The sequence below is a fragment of the Culex pipiens genome, chromosome 3 (genome assembly GCF_016801865.2).
Source record: "Culex pipiens pallens isolate TS chromosome 3, TS_CPP_V2, whole genome shotgun sequence".
NCBI lineage: Eukaryota > Metazoa > Arthropoda > Insecta > Diptera > Culicidae > Culex > Culex pipiens.
In genome coordinates, this window is record NC_068939.1 from 55,112,858 (window position 1) to 55,134,504 (window position 21,647).

The 21,647-nt window shown below is 37.6% G+C and overlaps 1 protein-coding gene and 1 long non-coding RNA gene across 2 annotated transcripts in view; one reads left to right on the forward strand and one right to left on the reverse strand.

The window, feature by feature from the left end:
• Positions 1 to 20,868, forward strand: part of LOC128093315 (uncharacterized) — a 35,099-nt gene extending 14,231 nt beyond the window's left edge. Inside the window, exons 2-3 of the long non-coding RNA XR_008212400.1 lie at positions 20,473 to 20,542; positions 20,610 to 20,868. This is a non-coding gene — a long non-coding RNA (uncharacterized LOC128093315). The remainder of the gene's footprint in view (positions 1 to 20,472; positions 20,543 to 20,609) is intronic.
• Positions 756 to 4,557, reverse strand: LOC120430502 (mucin-22-like). The gene is made up of 2 exons (XM_052709662.1): positions 1,656 to 4,557; positions 756 to 1,592 (listed from the first exon to the last, which is right to left on the reverse strand). The coding sequence occupies exons 1-2, from the start codon at positions 4,519 to 4,521 to the stop codon at positions 850 to 852; spliced, it is 3,609 nt and encodes a 1,202-aa protein (XP_052565622.1). The 5' UTR covers positions 4,522 to 4,557; the 3' UTR covers positions 756 to 849.
• Positions 20,869 to 21,647: the final 779 nt, after the last annotated feature.

Sequence of the window (21,647 nt, forward strand, 5' to 3'; positions counted from 1 at the left end):
ATCGATTTGGTGTCTTCGGCAAAGTTGTAGGTATGGATAAGGACTACAACATTTGCTGAGCTGGTGATTCTGAGTCGATATGTACAAATAATGTTAGGTCTAGGAGGTCTAATTAAAAAGTTCATTTTTCGAGTGATTTAATAGCCTTCCCTCAGTATTTAAGGTGAGGAAGGCAAAAACGATAGACCAAAATCTGAGAGAATTGCTTTGCTGTAAAATCATGCCATTTCACTTTGTCTAGAGGAAGAGATAAGCTTTTGAAATCAGACGCACTATCCCCAGGCCTGTGGCTAATTTGTATTGCTTTGAGTAAATCTCGATTAAAATTTTAAAATTGATTGTGAAAAATAGATTACCGTCAACTGGGGCCAATTGGGACACATGGGGTGATTCGGGACAGCAGTTTTAACCATGTACAATATTCTGATTTTTCTGGACTCAGACCAACAAAATGTGTGCATTCATTTTGAAATTTAAAACCTTTAAGTGCTTTGAAAACTGCTGTCCCCTTTCAGACTGTAGTCGCAATTTGCCCCAGATGACGGTACGTGAGAAAAAAACAATCCGACCTGCATCATTTTTTTTAGTAATTAACGATATCCCTCTAAGCATACCATCCATACCATAGTCGAAGTCGGTGAACATCGAGTCCAAATGGGAAAAAGTGCAAAAAGCTCTTTTACGCGGAGAGGATAAATCAAGAAATTGACAAATTACAAATGACAAATTCCTGCTGGACGTTAAAAACGTTTGAGTATAAGTTGCAAAAGAAAAACTTTATTTATTCATAAGAAAATAACAGAACGATTAAATCATGTAGTAACAGTTAGAATGTTCTTCCTAACCCTATTACTCTGATGTGTAAACCGTCTCTTCGAAGGTTTCATAAGTTTCATAAGTGTCTCCTCCATTGGATTGGCTGGAGGACTGCGCTCCTGACGATGCGCTGTTTCCACCGGCCATCTTGGAAGACGAAGACGATGTCTTGGTGACGGTTTGCGATCCAGATGACCGCATTCCTCCCATCGACGCAGCACTTCCTCCGGACGACTGGCTCACTACCACGGTTTGGCTTCCGGAAGATCGCTTTCCTCCGGATTTTTGCGCGAACGCCTGGCCACTCTGGGAAGCTGAACCTCCTGAAGCGCGAACGATCTTCATTCCTCCAGAAGACTGCTTCATGGAACGGGACTCATGACTTCCTCCTTCGGATTTTCTCATTCCTGCGGAGGATTTCTTGACCACGCGGCTTCCCTGAGAAGACTGTTTGAGGGCAAAGCTACCCGAAGCAGACTCGTGACTTCCACCGTGGTTTTCTTCGCGTTTTCCTCCCTTTACGAGTTTCCTGGCTCCCGACGTGAACGATTGCGAAGATTTGCCGTGTTTTCCTCCGTGATGTTCCTCGCGTCTTCCCTGCGAACGCACGTTGGTCGCTCTCATTCCTCCGGAAGTCTGACGCTGCTGCACGTTACTAGTCTCAAATTGCTCGATCTCTTCGCTGCTTCCGAACTGCTGCTTTCCGTGATGTTTTCTGCCCTTGGAGTGTCTTCTGCCGTGTTTTTCTCCCGAGTGCTTTCTTCCTTGGGATTTCGCTGAAAATTTGTGACTGCTCTTAGAAACGTGTCCGTGACCTTCATGGGATCCATGCTTCTTACACTTCTTCTTGGCCACCTTCCTGACGACAACTTGCCTTTTCTGGTTTGATGAAACTTTGGAAGTTTGTGTTCCTACCGATGATTGGCCTCCAGTTGTCTGAGTGGATACGGATGTCTTAGCTCCAGTGGTCTGTCCTCCGGAAGACTTAAGTAAAGTTGTCTTGGACGCGGTTTTGCTGCCTGATGACTTTGATGCAGTTGATGTGGCCTGTCCTCCAGTTGTCTGTGTTGAGGTTGTCTTAACAACGGTTTGACTACCGGATGTCTTAGTTCCTGAGGAAGTCTTAGTTCCAGTAGCTTGACCTCCAGTTGACTGTGTTGAGGTTGTCTTGGTAACGGTTTGGCTTCCGGACGTCTTCGATCCTGAAGAAGTCTTGGTTCCAGCCGTCTGTCCTCCTGTTGTCTTCGATGAGGTTGTCTTGACAACGGTTTGACTTCCAGACGTCTTTGATCCCGAGGAAGTCTTGGTTCCAGCCGTCTGTCCTCCAGTTGACTTTGTTGAAGTCGTCTTTACAATGGATTGACTTCCAGACGTCTTTGTGGCAGTAGCCTGTCCTCCAGTTGTCTTCGACGAGGTTTTCTTAACAACGGTTTGGCTTCCAGTCGACTTTGATCCAGAAGAAGTTTTAGTTTCAGTGGTCTGCCCTCCAGTTGTCTTTGTTGAGGTTGTCTTGGCCACAGTTTGACTTCCAGACGTCTTTGATCCTGAAGAAGTCTTGGTTCCAGCCGTCTGTCCTCCTGTTGTCTTCGATGAGGTTGTCTTGACAACAGTTTGGCTTCCGGACGTCTTTGATCCTGAGGAAGTCTTAGTTCCAGTCGTCTGCCCTCCAGTTGTTTTTGTAGAGGTTGTCTTGGCAACAGTTTGGCTTCCAGACGCAGATTTGGTCTGACCTCCAGATGTCTTAGTCAAGGTCGTCAAGGTTACAGTTTGATCGGTAGTTTGGGATCCCGTGCAGATACATTTTCCATCGGCAGACATTACTCCAACAGAAATTGGTGCAGTTTGGCTACCCGATGTGGCTTTTCCAACAGTTGTCTTCGTCGAAGTGGTCTTAACGACATTCTGACTTCCGGTAGACTTTGTTTGAGCTCCAGTTCCGGTTGTCGAGGTAGTCTTGACAACGGTGCTTCCTCCAGATTTCTGCGACGTCGTTTGGCTTCCAGTTGACGTGGTTTGTCCTCCGGTTATCTTTGTCGAAGTCATCTTGACAACCTTTTGGCTTCCAGTTGACTTTGTTTGAGCTCCGGTGCTTTGTCCTCCAGTTGTCTTTGTCGAGGTAGTCTTGACGATGGTGCTTCCTCCAGTAGTTTTGACTCCTCCCGACTTCTGTGAAGTAGTTTGGCTGGACGTGGTTTTAGTCGAGGTAGTCTTGACAACCTGTTGGCTTCCAGTCGACTTTGTTTGAGCTCCGGTACTTTGTCCTCCAGTTGTCTTCGTCGAAGTAGTCTTGACAACGGTGCTTCCTCCAGATTTCTGCGATGCCGTTTGGCTTCCAGTGGACGTGGTCTGTCCCCCGGTTGTCTTTGTCGAGGTGGTCTTGACTACCTTTTGGCTTCCAGTTGACTTAGTTTGAGCTCCAGAGGAAGTGCTTTGTCCTCCAGTTGTGGTGGTCGAAGTTGTCTTGACAACATCTTGGCTTCCCGTAGACTTCTTTTGAGCCCCAGTGGTTTTAGTCGAGGTGGACTTTACAACGGTGTGTCCGTTGTTAGACTTCTCTCCTCCAGATTGCTGCGAAGAAGATTGGCTGGCGGTGGTCTTGGTGGAAGTAGTTTTGACAACATTCTGGCTTCCAGCTGTCTTTGCTTGACCTCCTTCATTAGTCTTAGTAGAAGTAGTCTTGACAACGGTGCGGCCGTTGTTGGATTTCTCTCCTTCGGAAGTTTTCGAGGACGATTGTGTTCCTGTTGTCCTCGACTGCGTAGTTGTTGTAACGGTTTGACTTCCGGTTGCCTTCGAAGCTTGCGCTCCAGAAGATTGTCCGCCAGTTGTCTTCGTCGAGGTGGTTGTGGTGGTTCGGCTTCCGGTAGATCCAGCGGTGGAAGACGCTGATCCAGAAGTTTTCGTTTCTTCTGTTGTCTTCGAGGAAGTGGAAGTTGAGGATTTGCTCTCCGATGTCTTAGTTCCAGAGGATGCGGCTTGTCCTCCAGTTGTCTTCGTGGCAGTGGTAGTTACGGTTTGAGTTCCAGTTGATTTAGCTGCTCCCGACGAGGCTTGGCTACCGCTGGAAGAGGACTGACCTCCTGTGGTCTGTGTCGAGGTGGTAGTTGTAACCGTTTTGCTTCCCGATGATCCTGCAGAAGATGCAGACTGTCCTCCAGTAGTTGTTTTCGAAGAAGTTTGAGATCCGGTGGTAGACGTCTGTCCTCCGACGGTTTTCGTTGAAGTCCTCTTAACAACGGTACGTCCACCGCTGGTTTTCGCAGCTCCAGACGAGGAGGAGGAAGCTTGTCCTCCCGTGGTCTTAGTCGAAGTTGTTACGACAGTCTGGCTTCCAGACGACTTTGTCGTCTGTGCTCCACCGGACAAACTCTGTCCTCCGGTTGTCTTCGTTGATGTCACGGTTTGACTACCGGTGGACGTGGACCCACCTGAGGTCTGCGAGGAAGAAGCGGTTTGTCCTCCGGTAGTCTTGGTAGAAGTGGTCGTTACGACGGTTTGTCCACCGGCGCCTCCCGCATTTCCCGATGACTGGCTAGAGCTGGACTCTTCGTACGTGGTTATGACGGGATCGCTGTACTCGGTGTATTCGGTGTACTCGATGGTTTCCACAACCGTTCCATCATTGGACGTGGTTTGGGGAGCAGGATTCGCGATGCCACTGGTGATGGCCAGGGCCAGAAAAGATAGCAGAAGGATGCTCTTCATCTTGAACGATGCGAGCTGCCTGTTGGATGAGTTGTGGCGGAGTTTGTCTTTTATACTAAACTCTGTGGTCTACAAAAGGTGGTTTTTCGCACAAGTGTTTTTGAAGTTTTTGCATCGTTTTTCACAACGCAATATTTTTGTCTGTAGCGTGACTTGTAGGTTTTTGAAGGCTGTCTCAAGTTTGATCTCAACAATGATTTCAATTGTTAATAATACATGCGCTCATTTTATTCACATTTGATATAAGGGTCTTGAAACAGTCACAAATTGAAACATTGCGCAACGTACCTAAAAAAGTATAGAGTTTCATTGTTTGTACAAGTTGAGGATTTCAATTAATTTATTGATTGAGTAATTTTACGCATCTCAGAACTGGGTTGCAATGTTTTAATAGAATGATCATTGTTTGCTGAACTATGACATGTGTCCTTATCAATAATTTGAGCCTAGTAAGGGTTATTCATAAATAACTCGATTTTTTTAAATTTCAAGATCCCCCCATGGATATCCCCCCATTGCATGGAGTGTGGACAATCGGCATACCCTCCCCCCCTGTCTTTGTCCAAAGTATCGACGTGGTTTTCGGATGTCCCCTATACAAGAATACAAAACAGAAGGTGACGATTTAATGCATACAAATTTTGTTTATAATTCAATATAAAAAAGGTTTTATAAAAATAAGCTGTGTGATTAATCATGATAAATCAAAATCAAACCATCCACTTTAATGACCCCCAGGTCTTTTGTGGTCTCTACTACAAGATTCTGCTCGAATCTAGGAGTCCAACGGCTTGATTGGGGAGAGCATTTAAACCGTTTTCTACTCCATTTTTAGCGATAACCATCCTAAAATACAGAAAGCCCAGTTTAACAGAGTTACTCCGGACAAAGACAATGCTACATTGTCTACCTTAAACACGTTTTGCAGCTCTGCTGACACTTGTTGTCTATATTAAAAATAGAATGAACTTACTGTTTTACTGTACAAAAGAGGTATAAATTGCAGATCAATTCTTAGTCCATCAGTCAGTTATCAAAAACAATTCAAATTGGTAGAACTTTAACGTAAAATAGCCAAAAACTGTTTTTAAGGAAAACATGTAGGTTATACAGATAAAAAAACTCATTTCATAATAACTTTAAACATTTCTTTACATTAGATTGCACAACAACTTCACTTCGAGCTTCCGTGGCCGTGAGGTTACGGGTTTCGCCTTGTAAGCGGAAGGTGATGGGTTCGATTCCTGTCTGGCTCGGCAAAGTCAGATCCCTTCAAAGAGTAATTCTACTCACTGGGAATACTGACCGGTAGGGGATGGGTTTCGACTAGCGGCGTGCTGGGATTCCAATCCAGAGGTCGTGAGTTCGATTCTGGTACCGGGATGATGAAGTTTAAAAAAAAAGTGTTTTGTTTGTGGTTCCAAAAGCTTTTTTTTTTCTAAAAATCCCGAAAGTATCCCAATTGATTAAAAATATTTAAACTTACATTTGAAAATGCATTCTTAAAAGGTAACAGTTGACTTTACAAGCTTTATCAACGAAATTTTTAAAATATTTTATATTTGTATTTGCTCTTATTTTTTGTAAAAATTTCGAAAGGATTGCAATAACATGACATAAATTTTCAATTTCAGAAAAAAATGTAATTGTAAAATTTCAACTAAGATATTTAAAAAAAATGAAAATGGTATTATAGTTATTGAAGTTATTTCCAAAATGTAGTGTAACTATTTGAAAAATCATTTTCCCAAAATCTACACAACCTCCAAAACTGTAAATCATTTTCTAAATATATTGTTAGCACTGTTAACTTAGCAGTATCTTAAATCAAAAAATTTATTTTCTGAAACATTTATCACGGAATCCTGTTATGTAACATATTCATAAAAATATTGTAAAACTTAGGCTTAAGTTCTGACCTTTAAGGTCAGCATTTTTAGTTTCACATAACCTTTTCAATGTTAGGCTACGTTTTTCAACTTCAAACTATTTTTTCTTAAGAGTCTAATACATCACTTTTCATTTGCCTCCAAAAGAGCTCAAGTCGGTTGAAATGGCTGCCGTTTTGTATTCCAATAAAAGAAAATTATGTTAAAATCGAAGAAAATGGCCTTTTTCGCACCACCCTAACACGGTGTAGGTCACTTAAATAGCCAACTATAACAAAACGGGACTAATTATTTTAGTTACTGGATCCCTTAGATCAAACTTGGGTCCAATCGGATATTTTATTTTTCAAATTTGCCGTTTTCGTGGGGAATATCTAAATAAACATAAATACAGGCCTGGAGTTTGAAAACATATAGTTGAAAGTTAAGAATATTAAGAACCAAACTTAAATTATAGGTTAAACTTAAACTGAAATAATTAATTAAATATAATCAAAATGTTTTTCCCTATTGAGGAGGTCGTTGTTTTTTTGTTTTTGTATTGTTTTTTATCTTGATTGGTTTAAGTTTTTTTTCTGTATTTGGTCTCAACTATTGCATAGACTCCTATTTGCTGTTTTACAAAATTTTCCAGTCACTTTTTCAATTTTTGGGGTGTTTATCACAATTTTTATATGTTCTTGAAAATTAGGTATTGAGTCGCAAAATCAGTCCGAAAAATCAGGGAGCAAATTTTTTTTTTTCAAGAAACTTACAAATATAAATATAAATAAAAATACAAGTCTTTCGGTTTAATTTGAAATGCATTTTTCTGCATTTGAAATCATACTTAGCATCTCTGGGATCGATTCAAAATATTTGGATTTTTGTCAAGAACCATTTACAGTACACAGAAAAAAAATAATGGTAATATTGATCAGGAAATTCAGGAAAAGATTTATTTTGCCCCAAAAAATGATGAATTTTCATCCGTTTTTGATGAATGTTCATCAGGTTCTCATTTTACAATTTTTTTTTGTAATATTACCCAAAAAAAGAGGTAATATTCAACCTACCAAATTTCCAACATTCCATAATTCAACTTTTTTTTTCTGTGTACTGCAAAAAGTTTTTATTTTGGCGAAAAAAACATTCGTATACTTAGATAATTTGAAAAAATATCCATCGCATCACATCGCATTTTAAACAATTTTTTTCATACAAATATTTCAGTGTTTATATTTATTAATTTTTTGTAAAAATTGAAACAAATATTAATACATTCCAAATTTTTAGATCTAAACCCGTCTTGAGGTTGGGCTGAGTCTTAGAGACTGAAAATAGTGTTTTTGAAAATAACCGAAAAGTTGTTATTTTTATAACTTTTCTCTTAAAAAAATACAAGAATGAAAAAAAATTATTGAACCATGGAATTATTCACGAGCTCAAAACTTTAAATAACGCGGATTTTCCGCAAGCTTCAGCGCATAAATAAGAACGTCACTGTTCTGACATTTGCTAAATAGTGCAAATAAAATCGTAATAGCGGTACGCGACTGCTTCTGCGGAACAGTCCCGTCAAGCAAGATGCAGAATTGCAGCGCTGCACGACTCTTCCACTCTGAAAAAAAAATGTTGGTTATTATGAAATAAATGTTTTATGTTTGAAAAATGTAGAGTGGTGTAAACTAGATTGTTTTTCTTATGCAAAAACTTTCATAACACAAATGAATCTAAATTGTTTAGCCTCTACAGAAAATTTATTCCTAGAGTGCAACTCGCACAAGTCAAGAAATTGTCCCACCGCGCATGGTTGGGGAATGTGGTTGATGACAGCCAAAAAAAAAGGAACAAAAAAAAAGCGTTGCAAAAGAATTGAGCGTCGCGTCAAAAATATGGCCCCATAAATCAACATCTGCTGGCAGCACTGGCTGCGCAGCTGTCTTCGCTGGCTGACGCGGGATTTGACTCATGGAAATTTTACAACTGTGGTGTGCTGCAGTTCATGGAGTTGAGTTGCATCCGCTGCGTTGAACAGCATTCTTGAAAATTTAATCAAGGTTACTCAAGGGGTAAATTCGTCTTGCTCTTGGGTGATGAAACGGCACCATGTGATGAGACACCATTCAAGGTCGTTTCGAACGGGAGTTATTTTGAGGATATTGCAGTTATATTTGGATTTCTTTTAATTTTTATTTAAGATTGATAAATGAGCGTAACAAAAAAACAGTATTAAATTCCCTTAGATCTGACCTTTTCGGTCCACGATTGACACGGCAGACTTGGCTTGCCATTAGCAGAAACTGGGTCAAAAGTTCCCAGCCAGCGCTGCCGTCCCCTCGGGGCCTGGCGATTTCCCTGTCCTTGCAAATGCACTCCTTCAGAATCCGTTTCGAAGAGCTTCGAAATACAGTATGTAAAAAAAGTATTTACACCCCTTGGGCACTATGCACATTTTGTGATGAAACATCTAAACAATTTAATGTTGACAGAAACCTAGTACTACGTTTTGTTCAGAAACTCATGCCAGACATTTTGCTACAAAAAACTCATGAAAAGATGATTTCTATAAAAAGTTATATAACAAATACTATTACGAAACTAAAAAAGGTGCAAAAAAAGTTTGTACACCTTTCGAAAAATTAACATAAATAATGTTATTTGTTGACAAATTACCATAAATCCAGTCTCCCAACTTCAAATAGGCATCCTTGACTGATTAAAAAAATAATTTGGATTGAATATAAAGTTTACTAACTACTTAGTATAAAAGTTTATATAACTCTGGAAATTCTATATAAAACTTATCTAAACTTAATTTTGCAAACTTTTAATTCAACTAAATGTCAATATATTACCATAGAATTGCTAAATAAACATTTTGGAGTGGGTATAACACCGTTTTGGGGGTATTTGTATCGATAGAATAGATTTTTCGTTGGAATTTCGTACCAACCCGGAATTACGTCGTCGGAAAATCCGCCGGCATCCGAACCGGTCCAAAATTCACAAGTCAACCTATGTGGCATCGGAAAGGGCATAAAATTTCCGATCTTTTGATACCCATACATCTAGGTTTTCTATAAAATCCACGTTTTTAAATACCTAAGCAAAAACGTTGTTATGGTTTTGTTTGAGCAATCTGCCAAAAATGTACGGAATTTCGTAATTTTTGTTCTCGTGGATCAAACTTACTTTTTGCCCAGGTATTTAAAAACGTGGGTTTTGTAGAAAACCTAGATGTATGGGTATCAAAAAATCGGAAATTTTATGCCCTTTCCGATGCCACATAGGTTGACTTAAGAATTGTGGACCGGTTCGGATGCCGGCGGATTTTCCTACGACGTAATTACGGGTTGGTACGAAATTCCAACGAAAAATCTATTCTATCGATACAAATACCCCCAAAACGGTGTTATACCCACTCCAAAATGTTTATTTAGCAATTCTATGGTAATATATTGACTTTTAGTTGAATTAAAAGTTTACAAAATTAAGTTTAGATAAGTTTTATATAGAATTTCGAGAGTTATATAAACTTTTATACTAAGTAGTTAGTAAACTTTATATTCAATCCAAATTATTTTTTTAATCAGTCAAAATGCCTATTTGGAGTTGAGAGACTGGATTCATGGTGATTTGTCAACAAATAACATTATTTATGATATTTTTTCGAAAGGTGTACAAACTTTTTTTGCACCTTTTTTATTTTCGTAATAGTATTTGTTATATAACTTTTTATAGAAATCATCTTTTCATGAGCTGTTTGTAGCAAAATGTATGGCATGAGTTTCTGAACAAAACGTAGTACTAGGTTCCTGTCAAACTTTAAATTTTTTACATGTTTCATCACAAAATGTGCATAGTGCTTAAGGGGTGTAAATACTTTTTTTACATACTGTAGATCAAACGAAAAGCTCGAGAAGTGTGGCTTAACGAAAGTGATTTTGACACAATAATTTGAAATTGTTTTTCTTTGATTTCGTCGATTTCTCAGTCTCGCTTCTCTCGGCTGACGGAGGTGCCTCCGGGTGCACTTTATCGTGTACCACCGGTGCCACTTTCGTTTGAACTGGTGGAAATAAAAGCATCGGATCAATCTACTTAGAAGTGTTGAAAGTTGTTGAATTTGATAAGAAAAAGAGGTTAGAAGGTTTTATTGTACCATAAATTAACATAAATGACTGAAAAAGTAAAATCATAAATTTCAAAGATTTGTTGGAGACATTTACATTTTTCCTCGTGTAGAACCATATACAAACCATCTGTACAAGAGACGAAACAAACGATTCTTTTTTAATCGGAAATGAAACTTTCTCAGCCTCAGCTTCTGCAGTTGCACGCAAATTTGAGACGAGAAATAGCCCTACGAAGTTTTCCACAGATTTCCACAAATTTCGAAAGGCAATCCACACCGATCCACTTTATTTTTTCCCGATCTCCATAGCAGTCCACTTGCCTTAGCAATGAAAAGTCTTCTAGCCCAAAGCGATTGATTCTTTTTACTCAATGGCAAGGACAAAAACAAACATAAAACTATGCTGCACAATTTCTAGTGGAAAGAACGACTTCCTGGCTGATCCTGTTGCCAGTGGAAATGCATTGACAATCTCCATTTGAAAATATTGAAATATCAGCTTGCTAGAGGGCATTTGTGCACTTTATCACGGTGTCAAGCTTGTGATACCATTTGAGTGGGGCTGGACAAAAGCAATCATTTGTGATTGGTTTGTGACTCGATTGAAAGTTCTTTCAGGGATTTTATTTGATTTGATATGCAAGAAATGGCACAATTTTGAAATTGGGGTGATTGTTTCCAGTTGCAATATTATCCGAATTCTCAATTATTCGGAGTTTCGATTAATCAAAATCCATCCACATTAACGACCCCCAGGTCTTTTGTGAGGTATTTGTTTTCCTACAATGAACCCCCTTTATTTTGATCAATATTGAGCAGTTCCTGGTTTTTCAGCAAAGTTCCTTAAATTTATATTATTTTGACTTACCGAAATTAAATAATCAATCAAAAAGTGATAAGATCCTATCCCGTATGTTTGGCAGGTTTAGCACTCGCCTTGAACTCCATAAAATGTGGTGATTTTCACTATTTAAACATTTTTTTTGTTAAACTTGCTTGCTCACTTCCTATTTAGCTAATTATTACTCAATTTCAGTTAAAAATGCTTTTTAGGAGCATTAATTGAACATCAAAGTGCTGATATGGCAACATTAGAGTCATGATGGAGTTAGTTTCTGTTCCCCTAGTTAATTTAATATTAAAAATAGCATTTCTTGTTTTGTTGTGAAAATGCTACTGACATTGGCTGACTTCCAAGGTTGATAACGATAAAATTATCGAGGTTCGATAACGATAACGATAGTTCTATCGTTATCGTCGGGACGATAACGATAATCTATCATTATCGTTATCGTTTTTCCGATAATTCTATCGGCGATAATTTTGTCGACGATAACGAACGATAACATAAATTTAATATATTTCTTAAATGAGCATGAGCATGGTTGACTGCCAATGAGCTGCTACTCCGTTATTGACCGATCATCTGAAGTTAAACAATGAATTAAAAATGATCAGTGGGAGCCAACCATCCGTTCACTGTTTAACCTCTGAAGATCCCTACTTTATTAGTCAATACCGGCGCCCTCCCAAGAAGCCTGCAGTTCAACGAAAGGGAGGAATGTTAGTCCGATAGTTGAAGTTGCAGACTCATCAAGCACACAGTTTTTGGCTATACTTGTTGATACCGCTTGAGACCGTTGAATCCACAGCATCTCCTTCAAGCATCACGTGATTATTATTTTTTTGAGTTAGTAGGATAAGGTATTGGCTTTTCGATGCCTCCCGAGCTACGATGCTATGGGGAGGATTTTCATAACAGACCCGTCGGCGAGCCTTCCAAGCAACGATGCTATGGGAAGGTCTTTTTGGTTAACACACAAAGTCACTCACACACAATTATTTCACTCCACTATTAATTAATCCAAAATGGCAGTGCGTCTTTCGATCATTATATAGAAATGGCTTATTCCCCTAAAAAAATAAAACCTTATTCAAAAAACTATACACAATTTACCCGACGCCGTGCCCTCCGATCAACGATGATATAGGAAGGGCTTTGAAAATCACAAAACAATTAATTAAGATCACCAAAAACAATCACAAAAAACACCAATTACTCCACGAAAATTACGCTCAAGACACAAATAATTCAGTGAGTCATGCTATTATTCGATTACCACAATCACTCACTCCATACGAACAGCGACACAAAAGCACTCAAAAAAATTAACCTGCATAATCACGACTTCGCGTCCCCACTTCCAGCGCACTAATCATAAATTTAATATATTTCTTAAATTGACCTAAACCAGCCAAATTATGATGAATTTTTAAGCTTCCTCTAAGTTGGGAAATATTTTTTTTGTTGATATTATAAGAACTTCGATACATACTGAAATTTTACAAATTACTGTAATTTAAAAAAAACTATTTTTTTTTAATTCGCAGTATGGATATCAAACGATTAGAAATTGTGAATGAATTTTAACTGTTTTAGAGATTTTTGAATGAAATACTAAAATTTTCACAAAATACGACATTTTCTCGAAAAAACTATTTTTTTTTAATTTGCATTATGGGTATCAAATAATTCAAAATTTTGCTTGAATTTTCACTGTTTCAGATACTAACATTTTCGCAAAATACCTTACTTTCTCGAAAATACTAAAATTTTCATTATTCGCAATATGGGTATCAAACGATTTGAGATTTTTTATGCATTTCAACTGTTTTAGAGATTTTTGAATGAAATGATCAAATTTTTACAAAATACGACATTTTCTCGAAAGTACTCTTTTTTTTTCTTTTTTCGTTTCAAACGATTCGAAATTTTGAATGCATTTTCACTGTTTTAGAGTTTTTTGACTAAAATTTTCACAAAATACACTATTTGCTCTTAAACACTACTACATTTTCTCAAAAAACTCTTTTTTTTAATTCTTAATATGGGTATCGAACGATTCGAAATTTTGTATATATTTTAATTGTTTTAAAGATTTTTGAACGAAATACAAAATTTTTCACAAAATACGGCATTTTCTCGAAAATACTCAATTTTTTATTATTTGCATAATGGGTATCATAGGATGTGAAATTATTATTATTATTACTCAAATTTTCACAGAATGCGACATTTTCTAAAAAAAATCTTTTTTTTTAATTCGTAATACGGGTATTAATCGATTCGAAATTTTGAATGCATTTTCACTGTTTCAGGGTTTTTGAATAAAATTCAAAAATATCACAAAATACCATATTTTCTCTAAAATACTAAAATAGTGAAAAAACAGGAAAAATTTTGCATCCTATCAATATGGGGATAAACCCATATTGCGAATTTTAAAGAATTGAGTATTATGTATAAGAAAAAACAGTATTTTGTGAAAAGTTTAGTTTTTCATTAAAAAAAACTCTAATACAGTAGAAATGCATGCAAAATTTCGAATCGTTTGATACCCATATGGCAAATTATAAAAATTTGGGTATTTTCGAGACACTACGGTATTTTGTGAAAATTTTAGTATTTCATTCAAAAAGCTCTAAATCAGTGGAAATTCATGCAAAATTTCGAATCGTTCGATACCCAAATTACAAAAATTTTAGTACTTAAAAAATACGGTATTTTTGATAATTTTAGTATGCATGCTGTGAAACTTACTGCATTTTCAAAAATATATTCTAAGCAAATGTATTAAAAATTTATCATTATATTGAAGGATTAAGTCAATTTAAGAAAGATTATAAAAATGAGTTATCTTCCGTTATCGGCGATAAGATTATTGCCGATAGAAATATCGAAATAACAATAACGATAACAAGAGTTTAAATCACTTCAGAGTATTCAAGGTGTCATACTTAAGCTCGAATACCAAAAATAAGACAACAACAAAATTTGTTTTTGAGACTCAACTAACCGAAAGTTCAAGTTTCAAAGTACATTTTTTTCCAAGTCCTCCGGATAATTGAGTCTGGACTGTAATTTCTTAAAATCGACAAGATACAGACCAAACACAGACGACTCGTTCCAAGAGAAAAAATAAATACTTTTATTATCCACAATATTTGCTCAATCATCAAAAGTAACAGCAAATTTTGCGGTGCGTTAACGTAATTTCACAAGAAACCAACTCGTGCGTGTTGGTGTTTGTACAAACATGTGTTTGTAATTTTCGCACTCTTTTTATCTTCTTTCCGTTCGTGCCAAATGGCACTCACTTTTTTGAGTGTTTTTTTTTTGTTTGCTCCCTTTTTTGCTGGCACTCTCCCTCTCCGAAGTTGACTTTCTGACGCACATACGCGTGTGTGGGTGTGTGTGCGTGCAAGTATAATAAAGTATGAACGCATGACCTGCCCCAACGAACGTTTCCGCCGCGCCAAGGTCATCTATTTCGGCGACGGCGAGTTTGCATATACATATATTTGCGAATTTAATAAACGCGTGTTGCCGTGGGTAAGCTTCAGGGGGGAATGGCCGGCCGGGTTAGGTCGTTTATCGGAGTCATTGTCCGATTTTCGATGTCGAGTGCATTGGGTTTGTGGAGGGATGCGGACGTTTTTGTAAGCAATCAATTTAAAAAAATATAATAAAAGTTTTAAAACTGGAATGAGTTAAAAAACATTTTAAGTTATTTTAACAAAGTCATCTATGTAGTCCAATGAGCGAAACAAAAAGAAGCTAAGCACTTTTTGTAAAAGATTTGCATTATATTCAGAAAAAATATCATTTTCGTGTTACTTTAATTGATTTCAATATAAGCCTCTTTTGTTTTTTTTTTTGTTTTGTTTACAATATTTAACATTCAATAGTTAAGTAATCTTTTTTCGTTGAAATTGCAGCGTTAAAATTGAAGCTTGAAGCAAAACAAAATTCAAAACTACATTCCCCTTTTCAATCTGTCCCACAACCCCCAACGCCAATCACTCTCGACGACTTGGCAGTGTCCAAAGTGACAAATCAACATTATCTTATCAGCATCCTTGCAGTCACCACCGCTGACGACCGGGTCGCAATGGTCATTGGTCTATTTGGGGCCCCACGCGAGTGCATGCCGTCTTTGCCTTGGCCGTTTGAGGACGCCTGTGACTGCGGGCCACATGATTGACACTTCGAGATGGGGTCAGGAACGGGCTTTCCGTGCTCGTTTGCAGCCAGCTTTGAATGCACTTTTTTCGTACCTTTCCGGCACATTTTTTGCGAACGTGTGTTCGTGTGTGTAGTAACTTTCCACGGCGATAGACGTAGGTGTGCGTGGTCCATTTTAACTCCTCATGAAAATTCAGAACTCTGGAAAAAAGGTAAAACTGATATTATTTAACTGACATATTTTCATATTTTTGAAAAATCTATAGATGGAAACGCGAGTACAAAATTAAAAATATGTCTCTAACCTTAACCTTCAGAACCTTGGCTGCAGCTCCACAGCAAGGTGCAATGAAAGGGGGGTCACGCCGCGACGACGACGACGACGATGACGGTGAGAGTGCAAGTGCAAGATTCACCGGTCGATGATTGATGTAAACAGACGTCAAACCGAATCCAGGTCAGTTTGATTACGCGCGCGACGCGGTAGACGACGAGAGAGAAAGGGAGAGAGAGTGGGATCGGGACCGTTTCCGTTGACCGGTGCCTGATAAACAAAGTGAGAAATATCAATTTTAATAAAGTTAAACAGGCTGTGTAATCGAAAGTGTGCCCTCGGGGGTCGCCGGTAATTACAACAGAGTCTTATCAGTTGAAAAGAGTCGAGTATTGAGACATTTTTAACTTCAAGTAGGGGAAATATACCCATTTTAATCACACTAAGCCGTTCGACCAATTCTCATCACTTTTGCCGTTTCTGCTATTAAATCAACACTTTCAGATGTTTCAACAATGGAGAGTTGCTTGCTCACTTTTATTTGAGCTATTTATTACTTTGGAACAGTCAAAAACACTTTATGAAAGCTGTAAATCATGATCAAAGTGCTGATAGGCCGATAATAGAAATAGGCTGAGAAAGGGTATAGTTCCCCTACCTACAATATAGGAATCATCGAAAAATATTGGTAAATCATGTTATTAAAAACTTCAATTCTAATAATGAGTCAAAAAATAAATAAAAACTAACTGCTTTGAGATCAATGACCCCAGTGCCGAAAAAACTCATCCAAAGCAGAAACAAATCAAAAGCGCACGCAAATCATATAAAATTCGCCAACAAAAAATATCAAGAATTATTCTCAGAAATGATATAAACCGCACCTCCCAGTCGGCACCGAAAGATAGAAGGAAAAAAAACAAAAGAACAAAAAGCAACGACAAAACTGCATCGCCACGCTGACGCGCGATGTCATTTCTCATTTTGGCCAACCCCAATTCTGACAGTCTCAAATTGGTTTTTATGACCATTCCGCCCATTCCATCATTTTTTTTCTTCTTTTCGTCGGCTGTTGTCTTATTTTGAACCATAATGGCGGTGCTAATTGTGGTGGACGAAAATGGGACAAAAAATATTTTTAAACCGTTTTTTTTCCTTAAAAATGCAATTTTACTACGAACATCCTATACCTGTGAAATTCACAGCGTCATTCGCGGACAAAAAGTAGGTCGCCGGTTTGATTAGATATGGTGGGATGCAACTTCAGCGAATGCATTTTGTAATTATCACCCCAAATGTGTGATGGCGCGGCCCAAAACCGCAACGGGGACGGCGAGTGCGGTAACCAAGGTGGTATCACTGCAGTGTTACCTTAAAAGGTGCAAATTAGATAAGAGTCCACGATAATTGGGTCAACTGCAGTTGCTAAGGGACGATTGCATCGTATCAAAAAGAGCAAAATGCTCATCGATACTAGTCTGTTGAATTGTCTCATTTTAATGTGAAATGATTTTTTCTTTAACGACGTAAGAGTGCGTTCCAGTTTTAACACTGAAACGCTCGGGTAGTAATTTGACCTTTATTTTTTTCCTTAAAAATCTCATAATATTCGGTAGAATTGACCAAATTGGATGCTTGCGGTAGCAAAAGATCCAAATCCACTCTATATTTTTAACTGTCAGATGGAGGACAAAGATGCACTTCTACCGGAGATATTCCGGAATCCGTTGGGGTACCTCGGCTCTTCTATATGGGTTTTGGTCAATATAACATAATTTTTTTCACAGAACAATTCCGGAAGTGATGCAAAACTTCAAGGCATCATTCAAATACATCATCCTGCAAAAAAAATACATGATAAAGTCCTACGGGGCACCGGAGCCGGTTCCAGTTGGGCACCAATCGACATTAGCTCAGTGAACCGTTTCGGGTTCGAACCTATTCCGGTGCCGATGGTCTTAAGCATGTCATGTATCTATGCAGGATGATGTTCGGCATAGTTCTGTGGAAAAGTTTTTGTTATATTGACCAAAAACCCATAAAGAAAGGCCGAGGTACCCGTTTGAGTGTTAATAAAAAAAAATGGAATCGACGTAACACCTTATAATGTGGCCCTCTTAAACCTTGCGGTTTGGTCTACGGATCCACAGGCGTGTATCGTTCTTTTTGCGACAAGACACCGCCTCCCGGGTCTCCTAAGTGTGAAGGTATGGCACGGGGAAAGGGCGCCGAACACCTATATTTACACTTAGAATTTTATGCGTCCGCCTCGGGATTCGAACCGGCGACCTCTGGATTGTAAGACCAGTGCGCGGTCCGATTGATCCACACAGGCAGACAAGTGTTAATAAAGCTAGATGATTTTTTTTAGATTTTCGTTCTTCATGAAACTAGGACCCAAAGAATGTCTATGAATGTATTTTTTATAGAAATTATTGGAAAAGGAAAATTTTTTATGATTTTCTCGTGATCGCAGATCGCGTGAAAAACGTAACATTTCAATTCCTACGTGATTTTTGCTGTTTTCCGTGTATTTCATTTTGAACTCTTTGGATTTAAATCAATAACACGAACATAAAACAACTTCATGAAACGAATGTGTCAACCACAAACATTTCATCTTCATGTATTGAGTTTATTTCAATTAGCTTTTCTTGAAACTCAATATTTAAAGCTCTTTTTCCAAAATGTTTTTTAAAAAGTATCATAAAATTTTTAAGTTATCATTACAGTTATGCTTCTGCCATAAATTTGCAAAATATCCAAGAATTTATGATTTCTTTACGTTGATTTCTTATCATGATTTAAAATGTAACTTGATGTGTCTTGAGGGTCTGATTTAATTTATATGAAAATATAAAATTTATTATTTGTATTTTTTTCAATGTTCACAATCTCTTTTTATGTTCCTTGAACATAGTTTATATTTTTTTTAACTATGTAACCCTGTGTGGTTCTGTATTTAAGCTTCACGAAACATCGTGACATAGGGGTGGTGTTACCATTTTGAAATAAACATTTTAGTTGGTGATTTGCAGCTTGTAATTGTAATTTTTTCCACTAAGATTCAAATTTCACCTTTATAAATAAAAATGTATAAAAATGTTTCACAAAGTTGTTAAGTTTGAACAAAATATTTTGTGATCCTTTATTCTTGTTTCATGATTTTATTAGTGTTTTATTAGCTTAGTGATTTTTCACACTCCAATATAGCTTATTTCACGGACACCGTAATTCTAAAACACATCATTTCTCGGAATGTGAAAATTGTTAAAATGACCAAGAAAATCTTATGTTAAAAGTACAAACAATATCAATCCAATTTTGACTATAGTTACCAATATTGACCATGAAACTAATTTAGGCCATGACAATTATGAATTTTATTTTCTTTGCTTTGCTTTTTTAGTTACGTTAGATTAAAATTATGTAATCAGATGATAAAATGCTTTTAATAAGTAAAAATCCCAAGGCATTACAAACAGAGTTCTTGTTGAATGGAAATATAATAATAATTTCATAATAAAATAAATAACAAAATAAACTTGGACATTAGACTGGCTTGTCACTTTATGGAAAATTATAAAAATGATCAAATCAAACTAGAACATTTTTTGTGCCTTTTGGGACTCAAAACAACTTCTTAAAGTTTTAAACCGATTTGTTGGATCCACTGAAAATTTTTGTGGGAAAACCTGCCTTATTGTATCTTGATTTTTGTTATATTTATTTTGCATTGAATGATCAACTTATTGAAAAAAAAACTTCTGAAAAATCGTCTATCTCGAGCCACCGACAAACGATTTTAATATGTTTTACAATCCTTCAAACCTTGTGTGTGTGTGTGTGTGCAACCAACCAAACGGGACCACGCGGTCACTTCTTACAAATTGAGTCGTTTCCATGTATTTTTAGATCTACATTCTATACATGCAAATAACTCGCATAGGCATTTGGAAGGTGTTAGCTCTGCCGAGCTTCGGTGACCCATTTCTACGCTGGCTAGCCGAGCGCGAGGTACTTTAGCTTTATCGACAAGCCCCGCCCTGAAGAACGTTTGGACCAATCGGATTCAAACGTTATTCAGAACTTCCGAACCCTTGTCAAATGGACAAGGACCCAGCGCGTATATAGTTGATGGTGGTAATAGTATTCCTAATTCCAGTCTTAGCTCACCAAGTCGCGATGGCCTAGTGGTTAGCATTTTTGCTTACCAATCGAAAGGACGGGGGATCGAACCCCGACTCTAGCGACTTTGATTTTTCGTTCATGTTCAGAGTTTCAAGATTTATATTTCCTATACTTTCTCGTTGGGAGCAGATGGGAATCGAACCCAGGATCATTCGCTTACAAATCGAACACCGTGTCCAGTCAGCCACGGCCGCTCCTATGTTTTACAATCCTTCAAACCTTTTACAATATTCCAAATTTTCATAATTCATGCATATGTGTAGAAACATATCATAATGAATAATGTTTGCGTCAGGCTTACAGATAGAATTAACGATTAAAACATTTAATGGATTGGAACGGATGAAATATATGAAAAATGATGAAAAATAAAATGCAATATTTCACAAGTTTTCACGCGAAGTATCAAATTTTACGTATTTCACACATCACTAACCCTAACCATGATTCATAGTTCGTTCCGGTAACTACTTCACAAAGCTGCCGCCACCGCTATGAGTTTTACCGCGACTTCCAAGACACAGGTAAGTTCTGTGACGGGTGTTTCGTGGGTTTTGGTTCGAAGTTGAATATTTTGTTTTGGTATTTTAGATAATATCAATGGCCGTTGGTTCCGCCGGCGGCCCTCCCCAGCATCCTCCAGAAGGATCCGGAGAATAGCATCGGTGAGGACAGTTCCGAGCAGCGGTCGAAGGTTTAAGTTTGATTGACGCGATCATGCCGAAGGTGGTGGCCATCCGGCAGAACATGCCGAATCACCAGCAAAAGTCGATTAAACCGGAGGCTGCGTAAACCAACGGGACGACGAGCAGCGGAAGGAAATGAAGTTTTGGTTATATTACGATAATTTAAAAATTTATACGTTTAAAATTTAAAAAAAAATTGTGTTTTCATTCAATTAAAAAAAAGAAAAAACGGATGTAAAAAACAATGTTTGTTAATATAATCTCCATGAGCATTGCCATATATTCTGTACACAATTTCATCTATGAATGTCATAAGATAACTCAATGAAAATCTTAATTGACGGCTTTGTCAAATTTCCCCTCCCAGCCATAAGAAAATCTTATGACATCCGAATAAAATCCTGATGTCGAAAGATCATAAGACGTTCTTATGGATTTTGCCAGTACTTTTTTCTGAGTGTAGGGGATCCCAATTGAAGTGAAAAAGTTCAAGTTATAGAAAAATTATGGATTAAAATTTTGATTTTCAATCACTTCTCCTACATCAGCAATAATTGTTTGAACATGCTCGCAAATTTTTAATTCAGTCGGAAAAATATTATTTTTCTTGAAAAAAGTTTGATTTTTAACCCTTAATTCTGGCTCGATGCCGCCATCATGCGACCGCATGCTCCGTTTGTTTGTCAACAAAGCTGGACGGTGAGACGAAGTGAGAGTGGGAAAGGTTTTGACATTTTTATGCCCGCATCTGGCCCGCCGCCTATTTCGTCGGTCGTTGAGCCGACGGTCGTTTCCAACGACCGAGTCCAGCAAGGGAACAGTACCTTATAACAATAATATTACTCAAAAAATGTTTTAAAATGTGAACCTGATGAATATTCATCAGAAACTGATGAAAATTCACCAATTCCTGATATAATATTACACATTTGTTTTTGCCACA

Coding starts and splice junctions, on each gene's coding strand:
- LOC120430502 (XM_052709662.1), bottom strand. CDS start 4,521: ATGAAGAGCATCCTTCTGCTATCTTTTCTGGCCCTGGCCATCACCAGT. Junction 1,593..1,655: donor GAAGGTGGCCAAGAAGAAGT/GTAAGAAGCATG, acceptor ACAAATTTTCAG/CGAAATCCCAAGGAAGAAAG.